General features: G+C 32.4%; 3 protein-coding genes and 2 long non-coding RNA genes across 12 annotated transcripts; all 5 read right to left on the bottom strand.

Moving 5' to 3' along the window:
• Positions 1-165: 165 nt before the first annotated feature.
• LOC149676833 (uncharacterized) lies at positions 166-1,562 on the bottom strand. The gene is made up of 4 exons (XR_016366621.1): positions 888-1,562; positions 637-823; positions 498-560; positions 166-230 (listed from the first exon to the last, which is right to left on the bottom strand). It is a non-coding gene; the product is annotated as an uncharacterized LOC149676833 (long non-coding RNA).
• A 1,873-nt stretch (positions 1,563-3,435) lies between these two features.
• LOC149676832 (uncharacterized) lies at positions 3,436-9,146 on the bottom strand. Of its 2 annotated transcripts, none has more exons than XM_089838475.1 (3): positions 8,727-9,142; positions 7,788-8,122; positions 3,436-4,517 (listed from the first exon to the last, which is right to left on the bottom strand). In XM_089838475.1, the coding sequence occupies exons 1-2, from the start codon at positions 8,751-8,753 to the stop codon at positions 7,805-7,807; spliced, it is 345 nt and encodes a 114-aa protein (XP_089694601.1). In that variant the 5' UTR covers positions 8,754-9,142; the 3' UTR covers positions 3,436-4,517; positions 7,788-7,804. The 2 variants fall into 2 exon arrangements, with proteins under 2 accessions (XP_089694601.1, XP_089694602.1); XM_089838476.1 differs by lacking the exon at positions 3,436-4,517 and adding an exon at positions 6,309-6,380 and having other exon boundaries at positions 8,727-9,146.
• A 943-nt stretch (positions 9,147-10,089) lies between these two features.
• On the bottom strand, positions 10,090-11,451 carry LOC149676831 (uncharacterized). Its single transcript, XR_016366622.1, has 5 exons — positions 11,303-11,451; positions 10,600-10,720; positions 10,470-10,529; positions 10,295-10,397; positions 10,090-10,225 (listed from the first exon to the last, which is right to left on the bottom strand). It is a non-coding gene; the product is annotated as an uncharacterized LOC149676831 (long non-coding RNA).
• A 5,531-nt stretch (positions 11,452-16,982) lies between these two features.
• LOC149676830 (uncharacterized) lies at positions 16,983-17,640 on the bottom strand. Its single transcript, XM_089838558.1, has 2 exons — positions 17,559-17,640; positions 16,983-17,273 (listed from the first exon to the last, which is right to left on the bottom strand). The coding sequence occupies exons 1-2, from the start codon at positions 17,571-17,573 to the stop codon at positions 16,983-16,985; spliced, it is 306 nt and encodes a 101-aa protein (XP_089694684.1). The 5' UTR covers positions 17,574-17,640.
• A 3,310-nt stretch (positions 17,641-20,950) lies between these two features.
• Positions 20,951-24,220, bottom strand: LOC149676829 (uncharacterized). 7 transcript variants are annotated; one of them, XM_089838439.1, is made up of 4 exons: positions 23,543-24,220; positions 22,660-23,475; positions 22,411-22,595; positions 20,951-21,583 (listed from the first exon to the last, which is right to left on the bottom strand). In XM_089838439.1, exons 3-4 carry the CDS (start codon positions 22,423-22,425, stop codon positions 21,086-21,088), a joined length of 513 nt encoding a protein of 170 aa, XP_089694565.1. In that variant the 5' UTR covers positions 22,426-22,595; positions 22,660-23,475; positions 23,543-24,220; the 3' UTR covers positions 20,951-21,085. The 7 variants fall into 7 exon arrangements, with proteins under 7 accessions (XP_089694565.1, XP_089694566.1, XP_089694569.1 ...); XM_089838440.1 differs by having other exon boundaries at positions 22,701-23,475; XM_089838443.1 differs by having other exon boundaries at positions 22,823-23,475.
• Positions 24,221-25,306: the final 1,086 nt, after the last annotated feature.

Raw genomic sequence — 25,306 nt, 5'->3', positions numbered from 1 at the left:
CTTTAGAAATCTTTCAAAGAGTAAATATGTTCGACTGAAATGATGGATTTCAGATAGGCATGTAGTAAATGACAATTTCAAATTTTATAATTGATAACAAATTTTTTATTAACAAGGCATTTAAGTACAGTAATTAAATATTAATTTACAATATTTAATACGACACAAACACCACCTCTCCGCTTTCAGTCGTTAGATATCCTGATTTGTTTCGTTAGGCACAATTAAATCTGAAAAAATGCAAATATATATTTAGAATCAATTGATAAAAAAATACCTTACATAAATCTACCTGCCAAAAATTACTAATAGCTATTTAAAAAAAAAATAAAAAAAAATTATCGACCTCGATTATTGGAGCCGGTTTACTTGTTATGGGTTTTAAAATCAAGTCTATAGAAAGTAATGATATTGTCCTAGATATTATGTCTGTGTGTCTGTTCTAGATATTTCGTTAAGGGGGTTGTTCATAAAGGTGCTTAAGAAAATATACTTACCAAGTTAACCAATGATCTTAGCGGCTCCCCATGGGGCAATGGCGGCCCGGGCGGTCCATGGGGCTAAATTAAAATCATGTGTTCATTAAAATTGGGCTTGTCACAAGCTTATAAACCAAGATATGGTGTAGATATTTACCTGCCCAAGGTGCGGCACCCCAAGGAGCACCCCAGGGAGCGGCAGCTCCCCATGGAGCAGCGGCTCCCCAAGGAGCGGCAACTCCCCATGGGGCAGCGGCTCTCCATGGAGCGGCAACTCCCCAAGGAGCAGCTATGATTCCAGCGTTGGCGGCAACGACCAACATACCGACCAAAGCAATGATAAACTATTTAAACAAATAATTAATAATTAATTCCAAGTACTTATCAGGTAATGGTCATAATACTTACGAGACTGTTCATATTGAAGAAAAGGTTTTCTGTGAAGTTCACAAGAATAGTTTGAGTGTTAGAAGTTGGTTTGATATTTTGGTCAACCTGAGGTGTGCTTATATAGTCCAAAATCTCCCATTAAATTTATTGGTTTGTTTTTAATTATTTGCTTAATTATTTAGTTGTGGTTTTAAACCAGGTTGTTTTTATGATAATCCAGACATGTTTACTAACAGGATTTAACTGGGTGTATTTTAATATAGTATCTTAGCATCTTTGAAATGTTTTGTCGAGCTCTGTTGCAATTAGACTAATCTTTATGAATTTTGGGTTCTTTCAATTGCGCTAACTTGATATGTTATTGGTGAAATTTCAGAGTGTTTTACTTGAGATTCATAGGCGTGGTTGATTGAATGTTGTGTAGGTTATTTATTAGTAGTTAATGGACATTAATTATCTTCAATTTACAAGGGCTTTCTGTGGTATTGGTTAGTTTTTATTTTTCAGGAATTTTTAGGATTATGATAAATATTTATGAAGTATTTCTGGTTTGATTTGGTTTAGTTTAAACAGGGATAATCTGATAGGTTCATTAACTATGGAATCTAATATTTTTGTAAATATATGAGGATCTTTGGAAAGTATTGGGGAAATATATGAGAATTTTTAGAAAATCTTTGGAAAATATATGAGAATCTTTAGAAAATCTTTTTAAAATATATGTGTATCTTTTGGAAATATTGGGAAAATATATGAGAATTTTAGAAAATATTGGAAAAGTATATGAGAACTTTAGAAAATATTGGGAAAATATGTGAATCTTTAGAAAATACCAAAATTCAGGAACATCATTTTAAAACTAAAGATACACCTCTCTCAAACCTATAAATCGAAATATGTAATTTTAATTTTAATTAAACAGCAACTTTAAGCAATTTTAAATTTAACGTAACGGTTTACGCAAGAAACACACACAAAAAAATGAAAAATCATATAATTTCCAAACTTTTCCAAAAATATAAAAAAATATATTGAAAAATGAATATATATATTCAAGCCTCGAGCGCAAGTTTCTCTTTTTGAGAGATATATAATTTTCAGATTTCACCTTCTTTTAAATTTTACTGTCAGAACCGGTAAAAACTGGAAATTGGGAGAAGCCCACACCAGATTTATCTTGATACTGACATAAAGGGGGTGTCGTTTTTGAGAGTTGCCAAGCCGTTCTAATTATTAATTCCGCCGGTATCGGCCAAAAAAAATGAGATAGCGACAAAATGAGGCCGATTAACTTCAAATGCCGGCTGCCAAAACCGCCCCGCCCTGGATGTAATCGGTTTATGAAACCACGTATCACGTGATCAATCGATTAATCGATTAAAATCAATTCAAATATAGTTCCCCCTGAATATATTTATCAATATTTGTTAATATTTTCAACACCCTGTACAGGGATGACTTGATTCCGCCATCTGCTTATAAAATATTGCTTTTGTGACGTCACAAACGCACTATCATAGATATAGAAATACACTATGCGCACTATTTATATTGTAATTCTTGCACGTGATTTAGTTTGCGTTTCACGTGAAGTTTTTACCTATATTATATAATGGATTTTTGCGGTGAAGTAGATAAGTCGGCCAATGAGATACGTTCATTAACGAATGTTTAATATCGCTAAGCCTAACCTATTTTTAATAGGGTTTTTAAAATTTAATTTATAAGATTTAAAAATATCTTTAAACCTTGATTGGGTCAAATTAATTTGTTTCAAATGATGTAATATCATTCATATTTATAGCTAGTAATTAGCGCCTAATTACCCAGAAAGTAATTGGGATACGTAACAACTCATTTTATACCTTTGAAAGGTTTCTGAATTGCACGTCTTTAAAATTATGCAATATATCTTCAAACCTTTCACGCAAACAGTGTTCGTAATTAACCTTTAACCTGATATTTTAAATATCATGCCGACTGATTACGTGTTTGGGGGCATTGTAAACTTGAGCTATTTAAAAAATTGCTTTATCATTATGTAAGGCATAATTTACATAATTATATTGGCAAATTATTTAAATGAGGTATACCGGTTATGATAAGGTAAATGAATTTAATATTGAATTAAATATGAAACTGTATGGCCATCTAACGCAGAGTTCTATAACAAATATTTTTTTTAGAATTTCAAGAATTATTTGAAACCGATTTCAGGTTCTAGGCACGTTCGCGCTACGTTTTTAAAACAGGTTTAAATTTGAAGTTTAATATCATATTGCCATCTCTTGAACGTTTTTGTATTAATTTAACGCGTTTAATAATGGTTAATTTCTTGTTAAATTAATTTAGATTTATTTGGCAGGATTTATCAATTAATTTTAATTTGATAGGGATAATTTTTTTCATTTTGTGCTGCAAATAATGAAATTGTAGGTTTAGTTTCGCATCAAATTGCAAAAGTGTCGCTAAAATATGTAGTTTTATTAAAATTCTAATAAATTCATAGGGTCTCCTTTAAAGTGCTAGAAAATTCATAGAATTTCCTTTAAACTATTGGAAAATTCATAGAATTTCCTTTAAACTATTGGAAAATTCATAGAATTTCCTTTAAACTTTTGGAAAATTCATTGAATCTATTTTAAACTACTGGAAATTTCGTAGAATCCCTTTAAATGAGCCAAACATTTCATAGAGAACCCAGAAAATCCCATAGTAAGGTTAATTTCTGCCAAGAAGTGATATCTAGTTTAATAGGGAGAAGGTGTAAATTCATTCATCCACATTTCTAGCTTTATCTCCAGTCCAAACGTATAGGCAGGTCCGGAGTTAATCCCCGCCGCCTCTAAATTACAACCAGCATCTCATTGGTTCTTGAAAACACACGTCAGCGCGACGCAAATGACGAAAATTACAGTTATATTTTCCGACTGAGGAGAGGCGAAATAGCCCGGCCTCCTTTTACGTCCTCCCCCCCCCCCGTTGTATTTTGAAAGGGGGACTGGGACTATGGCGCGCGAATCCTTAGGCATCTTATACCTTCTCCCTAATAAACTAGATATCACTTCTTTTTTCTACTAATAATGGTTGAAATCCAACAACTACAACAACAATTATATCTTGGACCGAGTGCTTAAAAACCTCACCCAATTATCCGGCATTCTAACCTTGGCCCCAATTTTCTTCTACAGATTCTAAGATAATAAATAAAATCAATGGACACTCGAGACTTGAAAAGAATCGAATCCCACACTGTACTTTTAAAATCTTAGTGTCTCACCTTTTTCATTCCATTGCAAAAACAAAGAGTTCGCATTCAAAACTGGGCCACAAATACAATGGGACGTTCTGAATTACATTGTACAATACGTACCTCCCATTCATTTCGCAATATAATCGATTTTCGTTAATGTCAATAAGAAAAAGAAATACTTGCATGATAAAAACATTAATTCTTTTTTATTTTAACATAAATGCGTGAGGGAAGTACACAAAAATATATGCGGCATGGTATTCTAATTTAAAGAAATTAAATATTTTTGGCTAAATTAATTTATTAATTTATGGCTGAGGTTGATGTTTTTTTTATTTTTGACACATCTTAGAGTAACTATAAGTACGTTCAAGCATCCTACTGCAGCGTGAAATCTGAAATATAATTAATTTAATGATTAATTGCGTACTGCCTTTTAAAGTTGTTTAGTAGGTAGTTAAATTAGAATATGAATTATAATAGGAACTAACTTCCGTTTGGGTTAAAATAACGGAAGGGAAGTCAGTTTCTAATAGGAATTGTTCAAAAATTTAAGTTTTTAAAATTCGGTTCTCAGGGTTTTGGTTTTGATTTTATTAGAAACTAAGTTAATATATTTAAGTTTTATCAAGAGTAAATTCACAAAGAGTGTGAAGTATAATCGGAACTAACTTTAAAATTTCGGAAGTGATTTAGTTTCGAATCGGAACTATTCCAAAAAAGTGTATAAATTTTTATAAATTCGATTTCATAATGAAAGTAGCTTACTCCTAGTTAATATACTCTTGGTTTTATTATATTCAGGTAACACCCTTAAAGTAGTTAATGTGAATAAAATAACAGTAATAATAAATAAAAATAATATTGCGAAAACGTTTTTAAAAATAAATAAATTCATATTTCTACTTGACCCATGATCGTATTGAGTTCTCATATTTTTTAAAGAAAAATTGAGGTGAAAAGCATTTTTTATATTTTTTATTTTCAAACCTATAACGAAATTAATTTAGTTATATTATTTTTAAAATAATAAAAACAAAGTATTTATTATCATCACGAAGTGTCCAAGGGGAATTTGCAAGCCTGACAAACCTACAGCGCATTGATACACCTATAGTGAAAAAGGTAAAGTATTTTGCAAACTTAAACAGGAGAATATAGTGACGTTTCATATAGAAATAAATGTATTTTTAAAACGCCTTTGACACTAATTTATAAAGAAAGTAAACTTAAGTTACGAAATTTGAAATTTGAATAAAACCGGCTGTATTATGAGTAAGGGCGTTTATAGCTTATAGTTTAGAATGAACTTATATTGTTGCAAGTCTAATTAAGTCATGACCATGTTTGTCGTTAAGTATTTGCGTAACCAATATTCTAGGGCAGACCGACCGTATATAATGTGTGGCGAATTTTTAATAGGTCCGTGAAGTAGCAAATATTACTAAAGTAAACTAACAAATTAGAGCGTGTTTAGTAAAAAAAAATAATATTAAACCTTGGTTTTAATCGACGTTCCTTGAAAGTGAATTTTTCATTGGAATGTAAAATCAATTGCAAGTTTTTAATGTTATTATTTGAATTAGTTAAGATTATACTAAGCCTAGTCTTAATTGCCTCTTGCGAGTTTCAAAAACTGCTTAGCCTATTTTTAACTTTTCAAACCATCTCAGTCAAAATTATTTTTGGCACCGAATTAGGCTTAGAGACCTACCCCTAAAACTAACGAATTCCGCAATATTTCCAAATAAGCAAATTAGCAACAAAAATAATAAATAAACAAGTTTAAAGTAAGTACCACACCCAATTAGGGTTTGGCATTCAATCACTCAAAATATTTCATTTTTGGAATAAATTAAAAGGAAAGAACTTTCTCTAAAGGTCAGAATTATTTGCGGGTTTTTTTATTGTTGACGTCACTACAATTCTCAGTTTTGATGGTGTTAGGCACCCAGAGTTACCTATTATCTAAAACCGACAATTACATTTGGGTCAATGGATGAAAGTTGGTGTGGGAAATTTTTACATTTCCACGCCAAAAAACCCGCTTTTAACGGGAAAATTTAATGCTATTTATACAATACTGAACTAAGAATTAAAACTGGGGAGTAAAATAATGTAGGTCGTATTTATCACGATTGTTCATTTAATATCAAATGTGATTTAGATATGGATCCACGTCACCCGTCAACTTAGGCTTAAGTACTTTAGGTGAGGCCGGTAGGTGTCAGGTGTTATAATGGTCTTTTTGACTTCACCTGACATAATGATTAATGGTGTAACGTTAATTGCAGTTACTAATTGGCAGTTTAATTATAAAACTCGAAGGTCATTTTTTTAGTAGGATGAAATTTTATTCCATCTTTTGAATTATCTAACGTTTTTCAAATTAGGCTTAGCAGTAATGTGATTTTTAACAATAGTTAGCGTCTCTCACGTGAAATTATGTAATTTGATTTTAAAATATAATGAATTACCTCATTACCACGGTAATTATAAAGTTAGAAGGTCATATTATGGTTAAATTAATGGGAAAACTTATTATATTCAAATTAGGCCTAATTATTTCGCGCCAAATATTCGGTAAACCCAAAATTTCATTTTAGGCTTAGTGCAATAAATATTTCTGGCCTATTTTCCGTTGTATATGAAATAAAATATGAAATTAAGAATTTCTCGCCTAAATCTATATTGGCTCTAATTCAGCAGACACAATTTCAATTTTCATACTGATTTTAATATTTAAATTTAATTCTAGGTTATTATAAAATATAACCCCTTTTAAATTATAAATAGTCACATAAAATATAAATATCTATTGCAACAATATAAAATATTTCAAGGGATATTAGCGTAATTTTGCACGGTTCTGTTGTGGCTAACCGAGCGTTTAATTGTTAAATAGTTCACTAGAGTCTATAGGACACGAGTTAGAATTAACCAATTGAATCTTATAAACTATTAAACTGGGCGTTTGAAAAAATAAATATTAAAAAAAAGATTAAAAATTATACTAATAAATCAATTCATCCATCAACAACATGCAAATCCTTCAGATTTAAATAATGATTTGAAAAACGATATATCCTTGACCAGTTGACCAGAATATGAAGATAACTGGTCAGTTTAAATAACTGTGTTTATGCGGGAGACGTTTTTTTTTCTTAAACCACTTTTTATTTTTTTATTTTATTATTATTATTTTTTTTTTTTAATATTTAAAACCTGAACTATAATTCTTTTATGCGCGCATCTTATTGTTAAAAAGATAATTTCTACGCAAGTCACGAGACGCGCGTTTTTAAATTTCAATAAGAAAAGGTATGACATCATCGAGTCTAAATATTAATTTGTCTCGAGTAGTTTTGAGCTTAGTTTTAATTGTATTTACGCTCATAAATTATCGTTATGAGCCGGGTTTTGAGCATGGGTCATTGTAGAGGAGAATATTGGCTTCAAAATGAAATAAACTTGATTCAAATCGGACCAGAATTAATAAGATAGTAAATTAATTATATGCAAGACTAAATATTTTTTAAGCTTTTTTTATATAACTATTTTGAAAATTGTTTATAACTTTCAATTTCAACGTTTTTGGTTTCATTTTGAAGTCAAAAGTACGCTCTATCTAATGATGTAAGAATCATTTATCTTAATTAACAAACCTTTTTGTATTTAATTTTTATTTATCTTCGTAAATTGGTTCGTAACCTTTCAACATGTAAGTTGGGCCATAGTTGAAATGAACCCTTTCCAATGGTCTCTTCAATATTCCATGTGGTGTTAGTTGAACCAAGTACTTCATGGGTTGGATTCCAAGTGGGTTTGGATTCCTGGGTCTACCGTTTAATCCGCTGTAATAATTTGCATAATCTCTCGGGCCATCGCTGGGTCTGTTACTATAAATTGATGTGTAAACTTCATTCGAATCTGGGTTCAGTAGATACGTCACTTGACCACTGGTTAGGCTTACAGCCAGTAATAAAACCAATATGCAAATCTGTATAAAATATTCAAATTTTAGTAACTAGGAAATAGTTTCTTTCATTTTAACCTCCTTTTTTTTCTTCTCAATTAATTTATATGCTAATATTTTGTTTGTAAATAAATAAGCAAGATTCGGAATTAAATTTATGTGAAATATGATAACTTCCTAGTTATAATATTAATATTTTGACGCTAATCAAAATTTTTATTTATATGTTTATTTATTTTTCCAAATTCCATTCAATAACTATAGACCTTATCGATAAATTTATTTTGCCGTTATTTAGGTTAAAAATAAATAAAATTTATAGATGAATATTTTTATCTAAAAATCATATCTCTTACAAAATAATATTTTCAAGTAAGAATAGATTTTCGACTAAACTTTAAATATAATAATTATCTCATTAAATAACTTAATCTAGCACTAATATTTAAATTAGTTAAATTTTATTAAAGTAATAACAGAAATAATCTGAAAAAATTAGTTTTAAAAATACTAAAATGATTTTAAAAAATTCTTAAAATTATTTAAAACATTTCTGCAAATAATTTTAAAAAGTACTAAAATAATTTTAAATTAATCCAAATTAGTTAATATTTAAAATAAAACTTACCTTATACATTATACACATCTGATACATCAATAAAAAATCCTATTTATAAACAGTAGTCAAACCAAAACCGTCGATAAAAAAAAACTATTTTTTTTTAATCGGACGTTCGATTGCTCCCGATGTTCCTGTCTGATCGTAGTGAGGTAAACTTTTAAATATTTTAGAGGACGTACTATAGTTCTAGTTTACTTTCTAAGATCAAAATACATAAAAGAAAAGTGGGGGGAAGTTGCTAGACAACAAATTAGGCCAAGAGACCCATGGGTTGGCCTCCCTCATATGAACCGTGACTAGCGCAGCGAATCACTGCAATAAACGTATTTTAATCCATGTTGAAAATTCCTTGCATTCCCCCCTTATCTTAATCTGGGTTTTAAAAATAAACGCTTTCACTAAGTTACTTGACGCCCACTAATGATTTGTCATTGGAATTCCCCCAAGTTTTATTTGAATCATTTATGAAATATATGTGGAAATTCAAATCATTATCGAAAGTTTTATTGTGTTTAATTTTATGGCGGTATCTATTAAGTTTTCTAAGAATCAAATTTCGTTATAATAGGGTTCTAAACTTTTAAGGTGACTGTCAATTGTCGTATGCTTTATTTCTGCTAATTACACCTAAAATTCTGCTTAACGTTGTTTTTATTATTTTCAAATCTAGAAAATAGGCTTAGAAATTTCAAATTGTTGTCTGCTACTTCTCTTAATTATTGTTTAAATCTGATTTGGTTGTTTTATTATTTTAAAATCTAGAAAATAGGCTTAGGAATTTCAAATTGTTGTCTGCTACTTCTCTTAATTAGAGTTGGTTAAATTCTAATATTTTTTTAAAAAAATTCAGGGATGCAAAAAGGCTTAGTGATAAATGGCCACAGATTTTAAAGAGAGTCCCGACAGATTGTAATCAATTTAATTAACGTTTAATTAAATTGAAAGACCAAAATCGGTGCCATCTCATCCAAAGCGAAACTAGTTTCCAAGCAACCGTATAATTAAATTTTATTATCGTCTATCGGAGAATATTAAAACGTTTCTATCTATTCATATTTAAATTCGAAATTATGATAATTTCTAAATAAATAAATAAATACTTTTCAAGGTTTTTTTCATTGATAACCTGTTTTTTGGAAACAAGGCTTTCCTTTACCTTTAGTTTAAAACTTTAAATTGTTTTAGTACAAAGACAGACGATAAAACCAACTCCATAAAGTTACTTTTAAAGTTAATTTAGGTTTAGTTCGAGAATTAGAAAATAGATGGAGACTGTGAACTGTAATTTCGTTAAAGGGAGAGTGAAATGTAAGTGTTAAAAAATAAGTAATCTAATAGCGGTTTAAAAAAGTAATTTTTAAAACACATATTAATTAAAAAACGAAGTTTATTCGAACATCAAAACGAACCATCAATAAAACATCAAAAAAACAACAATATTTTACACAAAGATGTCTCATTTTTTAATAAAAAAAATTATCAAATCTCAGTCTTGATCTTTATGGCTGCAAATATGAAAAAATTACTTATTAAAAAACATCTTAATTAAAAAACAAATTAAAATTTTTTTTTACCTCTTTCTTAGTTCATTCGTCAGTTGAATTCGGAGGTATCAAGTCGTGTCAAAGTGCGTCGAAGTTTAACCGTAGTATCCTCGTCCGTAACCACCGCCGAAACCTAATTAAAATTAACTTTAATTAAGCCTAACAGTTCGATTGAATTAATACCAAGTTAATAAATTATACATACCTCGTCCGTATCCACCACCGTATCCGCGTCCGTAACCACCATAACCTCCTCCGTATCCACCTATGAAGAAAATAAAAAAAAAATTGTAATTAGGCTTAACTTTGATTAGCGTAATTAATCGGGTAATTACCTCGTCCGTAACCTCCGTATCCACCTCCGAAACCTCGACCATATCCTCCTCTACCATAACCTCCGTAACCGAATTGGGCTACGGCAACTCCCAAGATGGCCAGAACGAGAAGTGCAAGAAGCTGAATTAAAGGTAATTAAAAATTAATAAACGTTCACATTGTTTAATCGTTACAATTGGGGGAAAGTTATGAACGCGCTCAAAACTTTTCCTGTTGTTAGGCATAGTAATAATGATTTTATCGGCCTTGGAAGGTCGTTTGCGGGGATATTTTATGTATCGTGTAATTTTCTTTTCAACTTAGCAACTATTGGATTACCTAATTACATTAATTGTTTTAAAATTGCCATCTTCAAATCATTATCCACTTTCTTACAAATGTTATTACGCAGCTTTTAATAATGGTTGAAATTTCAATTGATAGTGGTTTCCCTAATTAACAACAAACTCAAATGGAATTAACTGCCATTGGGGTCCAAATGAATTGATGCATCATACGGGGCACTACCTATTTTTTCTATTTGCATTTGTTAAAGAGGCTAATTTTGATCTGTTTCGAAATGAATCCACTGATTTTAGCAAAAGCTGCTAAATTTTGAACTTTTCAACATTAAATTTGTAAAATTAAACTACGGTAATTTTCTACAAATGTCCAACTGCAAACGGACAAGTAATTACTAATTAAGTCCCTGTCAGTACTTACCGCAGCTTTCATCTTGATTTAATAGTACTTGAAGCAGAAAATCCTTCGAAATAAGCACAGTTTGTGACTTGTGTTGATATTGTAACCGCAATGGTTAGTGCTGCCTTTATATACTATGTCCACGAACGAGGGGTCCTCAAAATAGGGGAGGGATGGATTTACCATGGTGTATAAATTCCCCAAAAGTTTGGAAAAAACTTCACTTTTAATATTATCAAAAAGGACCAATAATTTTTGTCTTCTTGTCGGTTTTTGGGGGCCAGTATAAAGGTGTGTTAGAGTCATACCCCCTCTTTCTGTATAACTTACGACTTTTAAATTTAATTTTTATTTATTTTTTTTTTGAACGTAAGACGTTTGTAACCTTGAAGAGAAAAGTTTTATTTAGGCCTCGGCTCCGGAAATTTGCTACGACCATTACTTAATCTTAGTGACAAGACGCGTTAAATCAGGAATGTTTGAATTTAGTTATTTTAAATGTTAAGTTTTGTTTGTATACACTACAGGGAAGTGAGTAGAGTTAGTAATAGATTGTTCAAAGTGACAGATATCCTTGTAATTAGGCTTAGCAAGTCTTATGTCGTAATCGTAAATCGTAAGACCAAAAAAGGTAAATAGGAATAAATGAAAGGTTGGCAGTAAGGAGTGAGTTTGATGACGTCTATTCATTTTGCTATTAAGTCAACGAAAGAAATATTTAATGTCTCAAAACTGATCTTTACAAGTGTTGCCAGTCATTTGCGAGTGTAATTATACAACCTCTATTTACAACAGGTTGTTAGTTCTGTTCGATTCAGTTCCAAACTGCAGGAGATGGTCTCGCAGATTACTGCATGGCAACCCTGAAACGCAGAAAAGTTAACAAACGAGAGAGGAATTTTCTCTTGTCTTCGTGAGATGCTCGAGGGAAGCCAGAGTTCGCGTCATACTGGGCACTATGAATATTTGCCTTTGGTACAAAATACCAAAAATAGACTCTCGTTAGCGAAAAAGGTTTAACATTAGGCTTAAGTAGTCCAAAAATACACCTAATTAATTTAATATGAAATTTAGGCTTAGTTCAAATAGTGAATCCAATTTCTACCAAACACGTCAGTTGCTACAATTTTGCAGTCATATTTAATCTCCCCCCAACAAATAAATCGGGTGAAATTTGGCATGTGACTCTTATGTAAAAGAAATTTTGTTAATTTTCGGGAACATCTGTAGTAGAAAAAATTTCCCTTTCCCCATTATGCATTTGAATAGAAAGAACGCTCAATGATGCATTTTAGTCAATTAGTTTGGGGAAAATACCCGCGAAATTTATTTTTCGCAACAATTAACTTTATCACTGAAATTACCGCCTTTTTTGTAAAATTTAAATTGACCATCCAGCTACTGAAATGATGGGGGCTTTCTCTTTTGCTTATTTCGTTTTTGATGGGGTGAAATCGGTTCAAAGCGGTTTATAAAGTACGTCATAGAATTGGAATTGACCAATGAAATTAAAGATTTCGTGAGATGAAATTTAGTGAAGCGATTCTAGAATTTAAAGTTAATATAATTTTTCACGTTTTCCCTTCAAGGTCAAGGCTTAAGTCTCAAGGCCATCTTTTAATTTAAATTCATTGGGGGAAGTCTGCTTTCAAATGTAGGCCTAGCAATTTCTTTACATAATGATTCTAATTTTAAATGAAAAGATTTCGCATAATATAGGCCTAATATGTGTCATAGCATTGTGGAGTGACGTGGTACAGTACCACGAGTTGAATTTTAATGAAATTAGGCTTAACAGTAACTTAACTTAAAATTTTAGAAAATTAGGCTTAAAATAGGCTTATTTGTCAGCTAACTTGAATTTTAATGAAATGAGGCTTAACTTTAACCTTTTAACTTGAATTTTAATGAAATTAGGCTTAACTTAAACCTTTTACCTTGAATTTTAATGAAATTAGGCATAACTGAAACCTTTCAAGCTACATTTGAGTGAAATTAGGCTTAAATGAAGCGAATTGCGTTAACCCATCAATTTTCTACTGATATAATAGGCCCTACAATTTTCAATTACTCTAAGCCTAAGGTGTCACAACAATTCCAAGGAATAAGATTGCGAGCTCAAACACCTTCAGTGAAAGGGAATTTTTCTTTAAAGTTCCATTGAAAAACGGGCCATTATCAAATATTATCTCAGGTTATATACTGTAACCTCAACCAAACATAAATTAATATAAAATTTATATAGCAACAAAAGACGAAGTCTCACTCGACCTTCGCTTAACACATCCGCCTTTTCCCAACACGGGAATTTTTAAATTGAAATTTGAAAACTATTAAAGTTCCCTTTATTGACTTATGATGAAGATAAATAGACAAACACGTGTCACGAGAAACTTCATGACGTTTATAGGGAATTAATTATGCCAAGTAGTAGTCCATTATATAAACCAAAAAGTCGACTTCGTACCCACTTAGTTACTGACATACTAATATTGTGCGTAGTTTATTTGATAAATATCTTGTTTTTGGAAGAAAGCCCAAGTTTTGACATTTTAAATTAAAAGGGTTAAATTTCCTATAAAAATTAAATCTAGAAAGGGGATTATTGGAGGGGCAAGTCACTGTGCACCTTTCATCATGAATCTATACAACCATTACTGTCATTAAATTAAAAAATAATGAATAAAAAATTATATTTCATGAATAAAGTAATTTATTTCGAGGGGACAATCACTATCAATTCTAGTTTTTCTCCAGTAGATTTTGATAGTGACTGTAACTATTACTGTCCTTAAATTTAAAAATATTGAATTAAAAATTATATTTCATGCATAAAGTAATTTATTTCGAGGGGACAATCACTATCAATTCTAGTTCTTCTCCAGTAGATTTTGATAGTGACTGTACCCTCGAAATAAATTCCTTTTTGACTGAAATATAAAATTTAATGCGTCTCATTTTAAATTTAATGATAGTTTACTAGAGAACTGAAAGCTGACCTCAAATTGAACCTAACTACATCTAACCAAAAAGGCAAAAACCAACTCTAACCAACATTCGATCTTCAGGTGCAATACTTTTAATAATTAAGAAAAGAGAAACGCAATTTATTTGCAATCAAATTAATCACGATGTAGAAATTTCGATTCGATATTTAACCTTTTAGCAAATTAGGGATGGTGCCGCTGGTCTGTTCCAGGAACTGCTGTTTGATTTATTATTTGGGATTTTCTTCGTGACGCAAACTTAAATCGATGCAATGGCTTGTCTGGCTATAGCCTAAGCGAGTTTCATCTTCAAGGCGAATGAAGTTGAATTGAACTCCGAGGCATGAATTTTAAAATGATTGGCCCAATTGGCCTTGGAAAAACTCCCCCTTGTAGATAACCACTTAAGTACTTAAGTTAGTGATATTATTTAGAATTACAAAGAAATATCCATGATTACTAAAAATCATTTTCAAATTGAAACCAAGGCTTAATTAAATTTCGAATTTTCGTATTTAATCATAAAGCACGTGACTTAATGCAAAAATGCGCGAAACATTGTTAAAGCGCGCCAAAATTCAAAATTCAAAACAAGGCTTAAGGACTGTTTTAATTTATATAACTAATTCATGTATGAATTTTATCAATTCATGACATTACCTGAATTAAGACGAGTTTTGAATTTTAAATATATGCTTTTCTCTTCTCCTATAAGCAATGTCAAGATCACAGCTTAACTTTTCTTTTAAATTTTCTTTTGGGTAAAAATATATTTTCTTCTGGTAAAATTCCACTTTCCAAAAGTTGACAATTTTTACGGTTTAGTAGTTGTCAATTTTATGACACTCTTGTGTTTGTGTGATGAAATTTCCGGTTTCATAATCACGTTAATTTAAATTTATTTTGAGTAGCGGAAAAAATTGCGCCGAGCTCTATGATACTTTGATTGTGTATATATTGTAATTTCCCATGGTCGTATTTCAGTTTCGTTAAACACTTCGCTGACTTTTCTGAAGAGAATTTTCTTAAGCCTAATTTTATTGTTACAATCTTCTGGATAGAAAACCTAAGCCTATGTTTGTCTTTTGATGGGACACTTACCTTAAGCCTAAGATCTTCCAAACCGAGAAGTTAGGTCTAGCCGTTAAGTCTGAAATTCAATTTATGGTTTTCTAGGCTTAAAACCAAGCCTATTTTTGTTTTTGTCTGTTATTCAGTGGAACACTTACCTTAAGCCTAATTTTATTTTCAAGATCTTCTAAACCGAGAAGTTAAGCCTAACCGTTAAGCCTAAAATTCTTTAATGGTTTTCTAGGCCTTAACCTAAGCCTAATCTTACATTTAATCATCTCTTATCTGAAACTTTAAGCCTAATTTTAGATTTCACGATCTTCTTAATTCAATTTATATAAAAAAATTAGTAGGATTATAACTAAGCTAATCTAAATTTTTATTACATCCAGTTCCAATTTAATTAGAATTTATCCCAAGGACAATCTCTACTATAATTATACACATCGTAAATTAAAGTTTGATCTTTTTAAATTTGGTCGAATGCTCTAGGCAACAGTTATCATGGACTTCGTATTACGGAAGAGGATCAGCGTGTTTGGGAGCCCAGAAAACTAAGCTTAGGGATTGAGTAGAAACCTCCAGTCTGTACCCTCATCTACGGCAACAAAGTACCTCCCAGCATACTCAGCGTTTCGGTAGGGTCGTACATGATGCGGAAACGTCGAGAATGTCCCCTGTGTCTTAAAAAAAGAAGCCAGTTCTCATACAAATACAATGGCGCTACGCGGCAGCACTTAACAATCGCCTACCCGAAAGGTGCACTGGGAGAGTTTCGTTGATTGCCTATCCCTTCCAGTATATAAGATCCATGCTTCTTAGAAATGGTACCCCTAAGAAATTCAAAATAGTACAAGTAGGAAAACCCAAGAGGCCCGCGACTCTGGGTAACGATCACTCACTATCTAATTTCATCAAAAAATGTAAAAAAAAGAAAAAAAATTCCCGAACTTTAATCCAATAAGTCGGAAATATACAAAAGACGTATTCACGCGTGAAATTTATCCTTGAAAAAACGTTTTACTTTTCTTTCTGGTCGCCTCAGCTTCATTATCTTCAGGTAAAAACAACTACGTAATTTGAACCCCCGTATAACTGCCCTACATAACAACTGTAAACTGAAACTATATTTAAAAGTCCATTAAGATTAGCTGTAGATCTAAATAACTCTCAGTTCAACGAGCATAAGTTTCTAATACAAAAGTTTCAAAACAAAATATTTATTTTTCAGGATTCTAGCAAGGGCAAATTAAAGTAAGGGAAAGTAAGGCGGTTGAAGTATTTTATTTACTCCTAGTGTATTACTTTCTCATTAATACAAGGTGTTCCAAAAATGAGGGTAATTATATAAGAACGAAATACAGTGGGATGGGAAATAAATTTTTGAGTCGAAAATGTAACGTATTTCTAATGAACATTGAAATGTTTTACGGATGTCCCCCTTAAATTACTATTAAAACTGAAAGACTATGTCTAATTTAACTAAGGGGTCAGCCATAAAATATTCTGTATTTTCCATTCAAACTAAAATAAATAAACATTACTTTTAAAAACAAACATAATTTTATTTCACCGGGAAACACACTTTTTACATAATAAAAACATTTCAAAAGTAACAGAACTGTTTTCAATTGTTTTTAGACTTAACCGCCGTATCCTCCTCTATGTCCACCACCACCTCCTGAATGTCCGAAATTGCCTCCTCGGTGACCACCGTAGCTACCTCCTCCGAATGAGCCACCGCCTCCTCGGTGACCACCTCCGTAGCTACCTCCTCCGAATGAACCACCGCCTCCTCGGTGACCACCGTAGCTACCACCTCCGTACGAGCCACCACCGCCTCGGTGACCACCTCCGTAGGAACCACCACCACCACCGTGTCCGTACTGCGCAGACGCAAGAAGGACACAGCCCAAAAGGACGATAGCGCAAATCTGGATATACAAAAACAAATGCGTAAGTTTAATCTACGATAATTGATTTTTTTATTTAAAACTAAGACCTCAACAACGTTTTAATGCTAATTAAAAAAAAATACTGTCTAAAATATGCTAACTTAAACTACATAACAATAACAAATAGCCCAACGGTTAAATTAAACTACATAACAATAACAAATAGCCCAACGGTTAAATTAAACTACATAACAATAACAAATAGCCCAACGGTTATCAAAACTTTCTAAAATCAATTTCAAAACATTAAAAGTTAAAACTTACAATTGCTGCTCTCATGTTAGTGGACAGTTGCTGTAAATGTTGTATAACGTTACGAAGAATTCAGGTAATGGTTTGCCAAAGTCCTCTCCACGGTATCCCTTATATACCTTGTTTTAGAAGGGGTTGATGACGTAGATAGCGTCCTTTTTTCATTGGAAACATTACGTATTTGATGCGGTTTCTTAGAATCTTTTTTTTTTATTATTAAACGTAACATCCCCAAAACCTAAAGATTATTCAACATCTCAAGGCGCTTTTCAGTGAAATTCCTCATCTTCTTTTTGGCAGGATTTGGCCCTCAGGAGATAGAACCAGTCTTTTTCAATGTAACCCTTTTTTATTAGATTTTTCTTAACGTCAATTGAATTTAAGCTCTCGCTACGTAACGAAACTTTAAATTACCTGTATTGAAAAATCGAAAAGATACGCCTCTAGAATGTTTGGAAAATTTCTAAGATTAGACTATAGGGGTGTTTTATTATTTATATATATATATATGTGTGTATACAGGGTGTTTCTGATAAGTATAGTCTGCCATTAAATTAAGGGGATGTTCTTTGGGAAATCGATTTTGAATCGAAAATGTATGTAACTTCTATCTATGACATTTTGATTACCCTAAGGGACACTGTTTCGAGTTATGATTTGATTGGAGTGTTTTAGGGATGACCCCTTAATTAAATTATTAATTAATCATTGTCTTGAAATCAGTTTCTTAATTAAATTTAAGGGGACATCCGTAAAATACTCTGGATGCAATCATAACTCGAAAACAGTGTCCCTTAGGGCAAAAAAAATTGAGATAGAAGTATAGAACATTTTCGACTCAAAATTGATTGATTTCCCAAAGAACATTCCCATTAATTTTTGCATGCAGACTTATTAGAAACACCCTGTATATATATTAAATCTTACCGTCAGGACGTACAATACAAATCTGCCTATTTCTAAGAATCCTTACAATTTAAATTTGACACAAAAGTGAATACTGGGTTTAAGAAGCTTTCAAGGTTAAGGTTGAATTGTATTTGTTTCGACAAGTAAAATTGATAAAAAGAAACTGATTTATATCTAATTTTAAGAAAATTTATTTGTCCATAAAGAAAAAGCTTAAATTAATCTAAACATACGGCTACAAATGACATATTTCTTAGTTTAAAATACATAATTTTAATTGATTAAGGTTTAAAAAAACTGATTTTATTATTATTCTCTCACAGCAAACGTATTCCTGCCATCTTCACCGAAGCTTGTGTTTGGAACCAATTCAACGATTTTCTTATCAATCTGGCTTGCCGACGACACGACATTGTCGTTGGTGGTACCTCCTAAAGTACGGGCGTCCAATTTACCAACTGTTGCAGCTTCCGATTCCTCTTTTGCCGAGACCGTAGTTGCTGTAGAACCGCCAGTTGAAGTGGTACCTCTAGTTCCAGCATTGTTACCAGCAGTCGAAGTGGTAGTAGCTCTGGTTCCAGCATTGTTACCAGTAGAAGGTCTAGATCTAGTACCTCTGGGTTGGGTACCAACGCCATCATACCCACGTGGGAAGTAACCGTAACCTCTGGGATTGAAACGTGGTTCAAAACCTCTTGGAAAATATCCGTAACCAGGTCCCGGATATCCTGGTAAACCCAATTGTGGTCCATCTGGGAATCCTCTACGTCCGAAAGGTTCGCGACCATCAAAGTCCCTCGGTTCATTTGCGGTTCTTCCTTCATCGGTTGGTTTCTTTGTCGTTTCATCAGGCTTACTGGCTGTCGTCGTAGTTTCGCCTGTTGGTCTATCATCTCTGTCTTCGGGAAAGGTCCTAGCTACTTCCGGCGGAAGGAATCGTGGTCCGTAATCGGGGAAATCGTATCCGGGAATACCGTAACCGTATCGTCTTGCTCCACGATTAAATGCCCCTCCTCCATAAGCACCACGACCCCATTGTGACGCGACCATCGATGTTGTCGCAAGACAAAATGCTAAAACAAGCTGAAAAAACCAGTAATTGGTAAGTACTGATTGCTGTTCCATCGAGTATTTTCAGGGCTTTTAAGTAATTATTAAGGTGAGACTAAGTACTTGAAAAACATTACCGATATATAGCAAAAAATACTAATTTTGAAAGGTAAATATTTCTTACTTGAAGCTGCATGTTATGATTTTATGTTTAAAATCGGTGTTGTTCTTCTCGTTGTTCAACTCGTTTGATTGTCTAAATTCTAAAGGTTTGATTCTTTTATATAGCAACTTGAACATCCGTAATGTGAGTAAAAAAATCACCATTATTGTCATCAGGTACTTAGTCATTATATTTCCCCCTTACTTAAAATTCCATTAATATTAGATAAATATTCCCAAAGATTATTTTGATTTCAATAATATAGTAATTCATATTATGGATCTATTAAAAGTTAAGATACTTTCGCTGTAAATACGAATATTCTTAAAGGTCTAGGTCTGATATTGCTTTCACTTTTGATGAGTATTTCCCACCCAAAAACGCGCCTTTCTTGTCCAGAAATGTCCTTGAAATTAACGAGGGAACATCCACCCTTTTATTGACATTAAATTCAGACCCGTTTAGATGGGCTATTACGATTAAAACTTAAAGCTATTACGTATACCAACCTTTAACTGTATTAATGTTTCTAAAAATATATTGTTTTATTCAAATGGAGTTCAATTTCAATGAAAGATGCCATTCTTGTTAGTTAGTTAATTAAAGCTAGTTTAATATGAAAATTAGTTTCAAGAAAATCCTTATGATTATAAATTATTCTTTAAACTTAGTTGTTTTTTAAATTAACGATGTGAATTTTATTGTTATGCTTATATTTGTCTTTGTTTAATGTGTAATTATGAAGAGCTTATTTTTAAAAATTTAAACTTTCTAAATTTAGTTTTAATTTAATTTATTTTATTTTATTAAAGTATGTTATGTTTTTAGGCATTAGGGGTTTTCTCTGACGTCACTCTAGAATTTAATGACGTTATTACTTTTCTTACCAATTATATGGGCGTATTTAATTTCCCACACCCTTCGATTCTACTATTAAAAAAATTGGAGGAAACTAAATTAGTTTTTTTTTTAATTTTTAACTAAGTCAATTTTAACTTAATATCTTTCTTAAAATCGTTGTATTAGTTATTCATCAAATGGATATTTTTAAAAAAATATATATTAGAGTTTGGAGTTTACCTTGAAAAGAAAGGAGATAAATAAATTACAAAAAAACGAAAAAAAAAAACAAGCCAATCGTTGTATCTGTAAAACTTGATTTTCAATAAAGATTGTTAATTATATACCAAGAAATTGTTTAAATCATTGAAACGTTCTTAAATATATAGGATTTCTTCGTAGAAGTATATAGGTTTTAAGTAATTAATGAAAACGATATTTAAAACATTAAAAATTTCTTTATTTTCATTTTGATAGTTAATGCCCTATTACAATACATTCATTGAATTGGGTAAAGTTTAATTTTTAAAGATCTCACTATGTTGTTGTCGTATTTAGGATTTTTTTTAAAGAAAATTTAGTATTTCTTAACAGGTTTGCCTCCGTAACCTCCTCCAATAGAACCTCCGCCCAAAGAGCCACCTCCTCGGATTGGGCCACCAGATCCTCCATAAGAACCTCCTCTGATTGGACCACCAATGCCAGATCCTCCGTGACCACCTCCTCGGATTGGGCCACCAATTCCAGATCCTGCGTGACCACCTCCGATTCCAGATCCTCCAAAGGAACCTCCTCTGATTGGACCACCTCCGATTCCTCCGTGGCTACCTCCTCTGATTGGACCACCTCCGATTCCAGCTCCGCCTCCTCTGATTCCAGATCCGCCTCCATAACCACCTCGGGTACCACCGGAATAGCCACCTTCACCTAATGCTCCACCGCTACCTCCTCGGATTCCACCTCCACCAATGGTTCCACGGCTACCGCCTCCATATCCACCTCGATTTCCACCACGCTTTTCAATATCATCGGCGAAGCTCAAAGCAACGCAGAGAGATACGGCCAAAGCAGCAATCTGCAAGTAACAAAATGTTTTGTTTATTTAGAAAAATATAATTTTCCATATAGTTAAAATATAAGTTCAAGTTAAGTTGTTTTCTATGTACTTTTGGTAGTACCTATACGACTCAGCTATTTATAAATAGTCCATTTTAGCAATGAGACGCGCTGACTTACAGTTTTAAACTTATGATTATTTGTTAAAGGTATAGATAGTGTGAACAAAAGTTAACTTTAACTGCTATTTATAAATAGTCCATTTTAGCAATGAGACGCGCTGACTTAAGGCTCTTTCAGACGATCCAACTTTTTGACTCAGCTCGATGGGTCAAAAAGTTGTATCAACTTGCCCAACTTTTGAAGGGAAAAGTGTAGTAAATCCTTCCTTTTCACACGACTAAACTTTTACCGCCAAATGGAACTTTTTAAGCGCCCTCTACCTTGGCACTTACGAAATAACCCGCGAAAAAGGCTTTTTTTGTAATTCATTTTGATTGGCTGGAGAAATGAACTTAAAAAGTTGAGTCAGCAAAAAATTGGATCACTGATCCAATTTTTCCTAGCCAACTTTTTTTGTGACTCAACTCATCCAACGTCTATTCACACGATCCAACTAGTTGATTCAACTCTAGTTGACCCATCAAGCTGAGTCAAAAAGTTGGATCGTCTGAAAGAGCCTTTATAGTTTTAAACTTATGATTATTTGTTAAAGGTACGTTAACCGCGCTCCAGGGCTGCCAGTAATTTGCCAGAGCATATCTGCGGCTTTGGAACTGAACTAAAAGCTTTTCAGTCCTTTGTACAACTGGCAATTGCTAAAACAATATAATAATTTCAACTTACCAAAATCTTAACCATCTTCGAGTATATTTTGTGAGTTTAGAAAACTTTTAGCTAGTGAATCTTGAAGAATCGAGAAGTTTGTGATAATGCCAGTTGAGAATGGAGCCGTATTTATACGAAAATCTTTCTTATATCCCAACGTTAATTATAATTTCAAGTTTCTATTGGTCCGAACCTTCACTTTTCTAGAAACATGAAAATTTACTATGAAGTTTAAAAAAACATAAATCGATTTCCAGGTAGACCTACGAAAATTCAAAACAAAGTTTAAGGGGGTTTTAATGCGTTACCCTTGAAAATCTAAGAAAACTCGTCAACTCCCCTCCACATCCCTTTCTCCCCGTCTCTCGCTAAACCCTTGACGTCTGAAGAAAATATCTTAGAATAAAGATTGCGTATCGTTGCGGAGTACCTTTTCGTGGTAACACGCTTTGTAATTATAAACAGGTTTTGAAGGATTGGACTTGCAATATCAATGGAAACTTTAAAGAATCATCATAGATTAGGGTTCAATAATGGGATAATAAGAAATACTTAGGATAATGTGGAAAAGGGTTATTTTTTATTCTTTATAGTGCTAGGATTAATTGTTTTCAAGTAATATAAACTTAATTTGAGTGCCCGGTATAAAAGGAAACACCTGAAATATTTCAACCTATATCTTGCGTATTTCAAGTTTATTTGTTATCATAAGTTCATGAGATGTGTTCCATAAGTATGTTACTTGTCACTGAGAGCTTGTCGTGAATTGTCGTAGGTAAAACGTCATAGATTCTTATAAAGTGACAACATGGTGAGGCTATGTCAAAGGCTTAATTCAAAAAAAAAATATAGCTAACATTAAGGAGTTTAAGAGAGAAGTAAAACAGTACATTTTTAACATTTAACATTTAATTTAACTAAGGACTCCTTTGTAAACCAGTTTCGACTGAACAGGAATATCCAATAAAGCTTTAATTATTATTATTATTATTATTATTTATTAGAAATTAGAGGGACTGCAAAACCGAGTGTAGTCAATTCTCGCGTCGTTCTGGAACTAGCTCTTCGTATCTATGATGTTACCTACAGGGAAATTGTAGCTTAATTCCTAACGAAAATGTAGCTCATTTCTAGCGTGTGTCTAACTTACCTGTATATAGCAAAATGAAGATCAAAGATCTCGGTATTGACAAAGAAAAGTCCCGTAAAAAGTTGTTTTCCACTGAAGAAGGGGTAGAAATGTCATTTTCAACTGCGAAAGGTGGAGTAATGTCGACTCGCTATAGGTAAGGAAGTTACCACTCCATCCCCTCTGTCCTTCAAGGTAGAAGTAACGTAACAACAAAATAAGTATGACACTTAATGTGAAGACGTTCGTGAAAGAGAAGCTTGGTGGCCGAAACCTTCCAATCACATCAGACGCGGAAAAATAGCAAAGGGGAATGTCATACTTGTCGTTGTTACGATACTAAGCGTAATACTGAGGGAGGTATTTTGATAAATATTTATAAGCATAATAATAATAACACTCGGTAGTGTCGAATGTATCGTCTCCATACTGTTCAAAAGAAAGGACCACCTCGAGGGAAGAAGAGCGTAATAACAATAACAGACAAAATTAAAGAAAATACACCTTTGTTTCACGGATTTTCTTCACTTTTGGAAAGCCAATTGGGTCGCTAGGGTTTCAATTGTTTTTATCAATGTTAAGATAACTGAATCTAGCTTACGAAAAACGTTTGGTTTAAAAGATCGCGAGGAAAAGATCAATGCCAACCAAGAGATAATTTATTTCTCCGGGCCATGTGTTTCGTTCGCGCTTTTTTTCGAATCCGCTCAAACACGCATTTTTCATAATCGGATTATTTTGATTTTATTTTCAGAATCTGGATATAGGAACAATCATGAACGCGCACCTATCCACGCTAAAACTTGTTCTTTTTTTGCGGATCTGGACGCAACATTCTTTCATTTCAATAAATTATTGTATCATTTTAATTATTTATCTTTAATAAAACCAAATGTAATATACTAATATTGAAATATATGTATTATTTTTGAAAATAAAAATTTGCGTTAATCTTCATAAATCTGGATGATAAAATCATTTTTATTTGTAAGCTTACTTATTAATTCCAAGTGGTTATATTCATTCCAAGTGGTTATATTCATTCCAAGTGATTATATTAATTCCAAGTGGTGATATTCATTCCAAGTGGTTATATTCATTCCAAGTGATTATATTAATTCCAAGTGATTATATTAATTCCAAGTGATTATATTAATTCCAAGTGGTGATATTACTTCCAAGTGATTATATTAATTCCAATGGGCCCAATAAATTACAAGCTACCGATTCACTGAAATATATTGAAGCATAAAATAGCAACTATATTCATAATATCAGACTATTAGCACAAGGCCATAGTCATTAAGCGGATAACAATAATCCACTCCAGGATTATGAACTTCTGTATTTAAAACTGTCAGGCGATGGTCACGTGACCTATGACGTAATCGTGTCGTCACAGGCCACGTGATCATTACGTAATCGTGACGTCACAGGTCACGTGGTCATTACGTAATCGTGACGTCACTAGTCACGTGAACATCACGTAATCGGTCACAGGTCACGTGATCATTACGTAATCGTGACGTCACTAGTCACGTGAACATTACGTAATCGTGACGTCACAGGTCACGTGAACATTACGTAATCGTGACGTCACAGGTCACGTGATCATTACGGTAATTGTGACGTCATAGATGACCTTGATCATTACGGTAATTGTGACGTAACCTATGACGTGAGCCTTTATTGTAGTATTTATTGTTTATATATATATAGGCGTAACGTATAAGTAGGTATGTAAATTGCTATTCAATTTATTTAGGCCTAGCACTGTTCTTTAAT

The sequence above is a fragment of the Phalangium opilio genome, unplaced genomic scaffold (assembly GCF_054372755.1).
Source record: "Phalangium opilio isolate 3A_F unplaced genomic scaffold, DU_Popi_V2 ptg000045l_1, whole genome shotgun sequence".
In the NCBI taxonomy this organism is placed as follows: Eukaryota; Metazoa; Arthropoda; class Arachnida; order Opiliones; family Phalangiidae; genus Phalangium; species Phalangium opilio.
The sequence above is the reverse complement of the archived record's forward strand: the minus strand, read 5'-3'. Positions and strand labels throughout refer to the sequence as shown.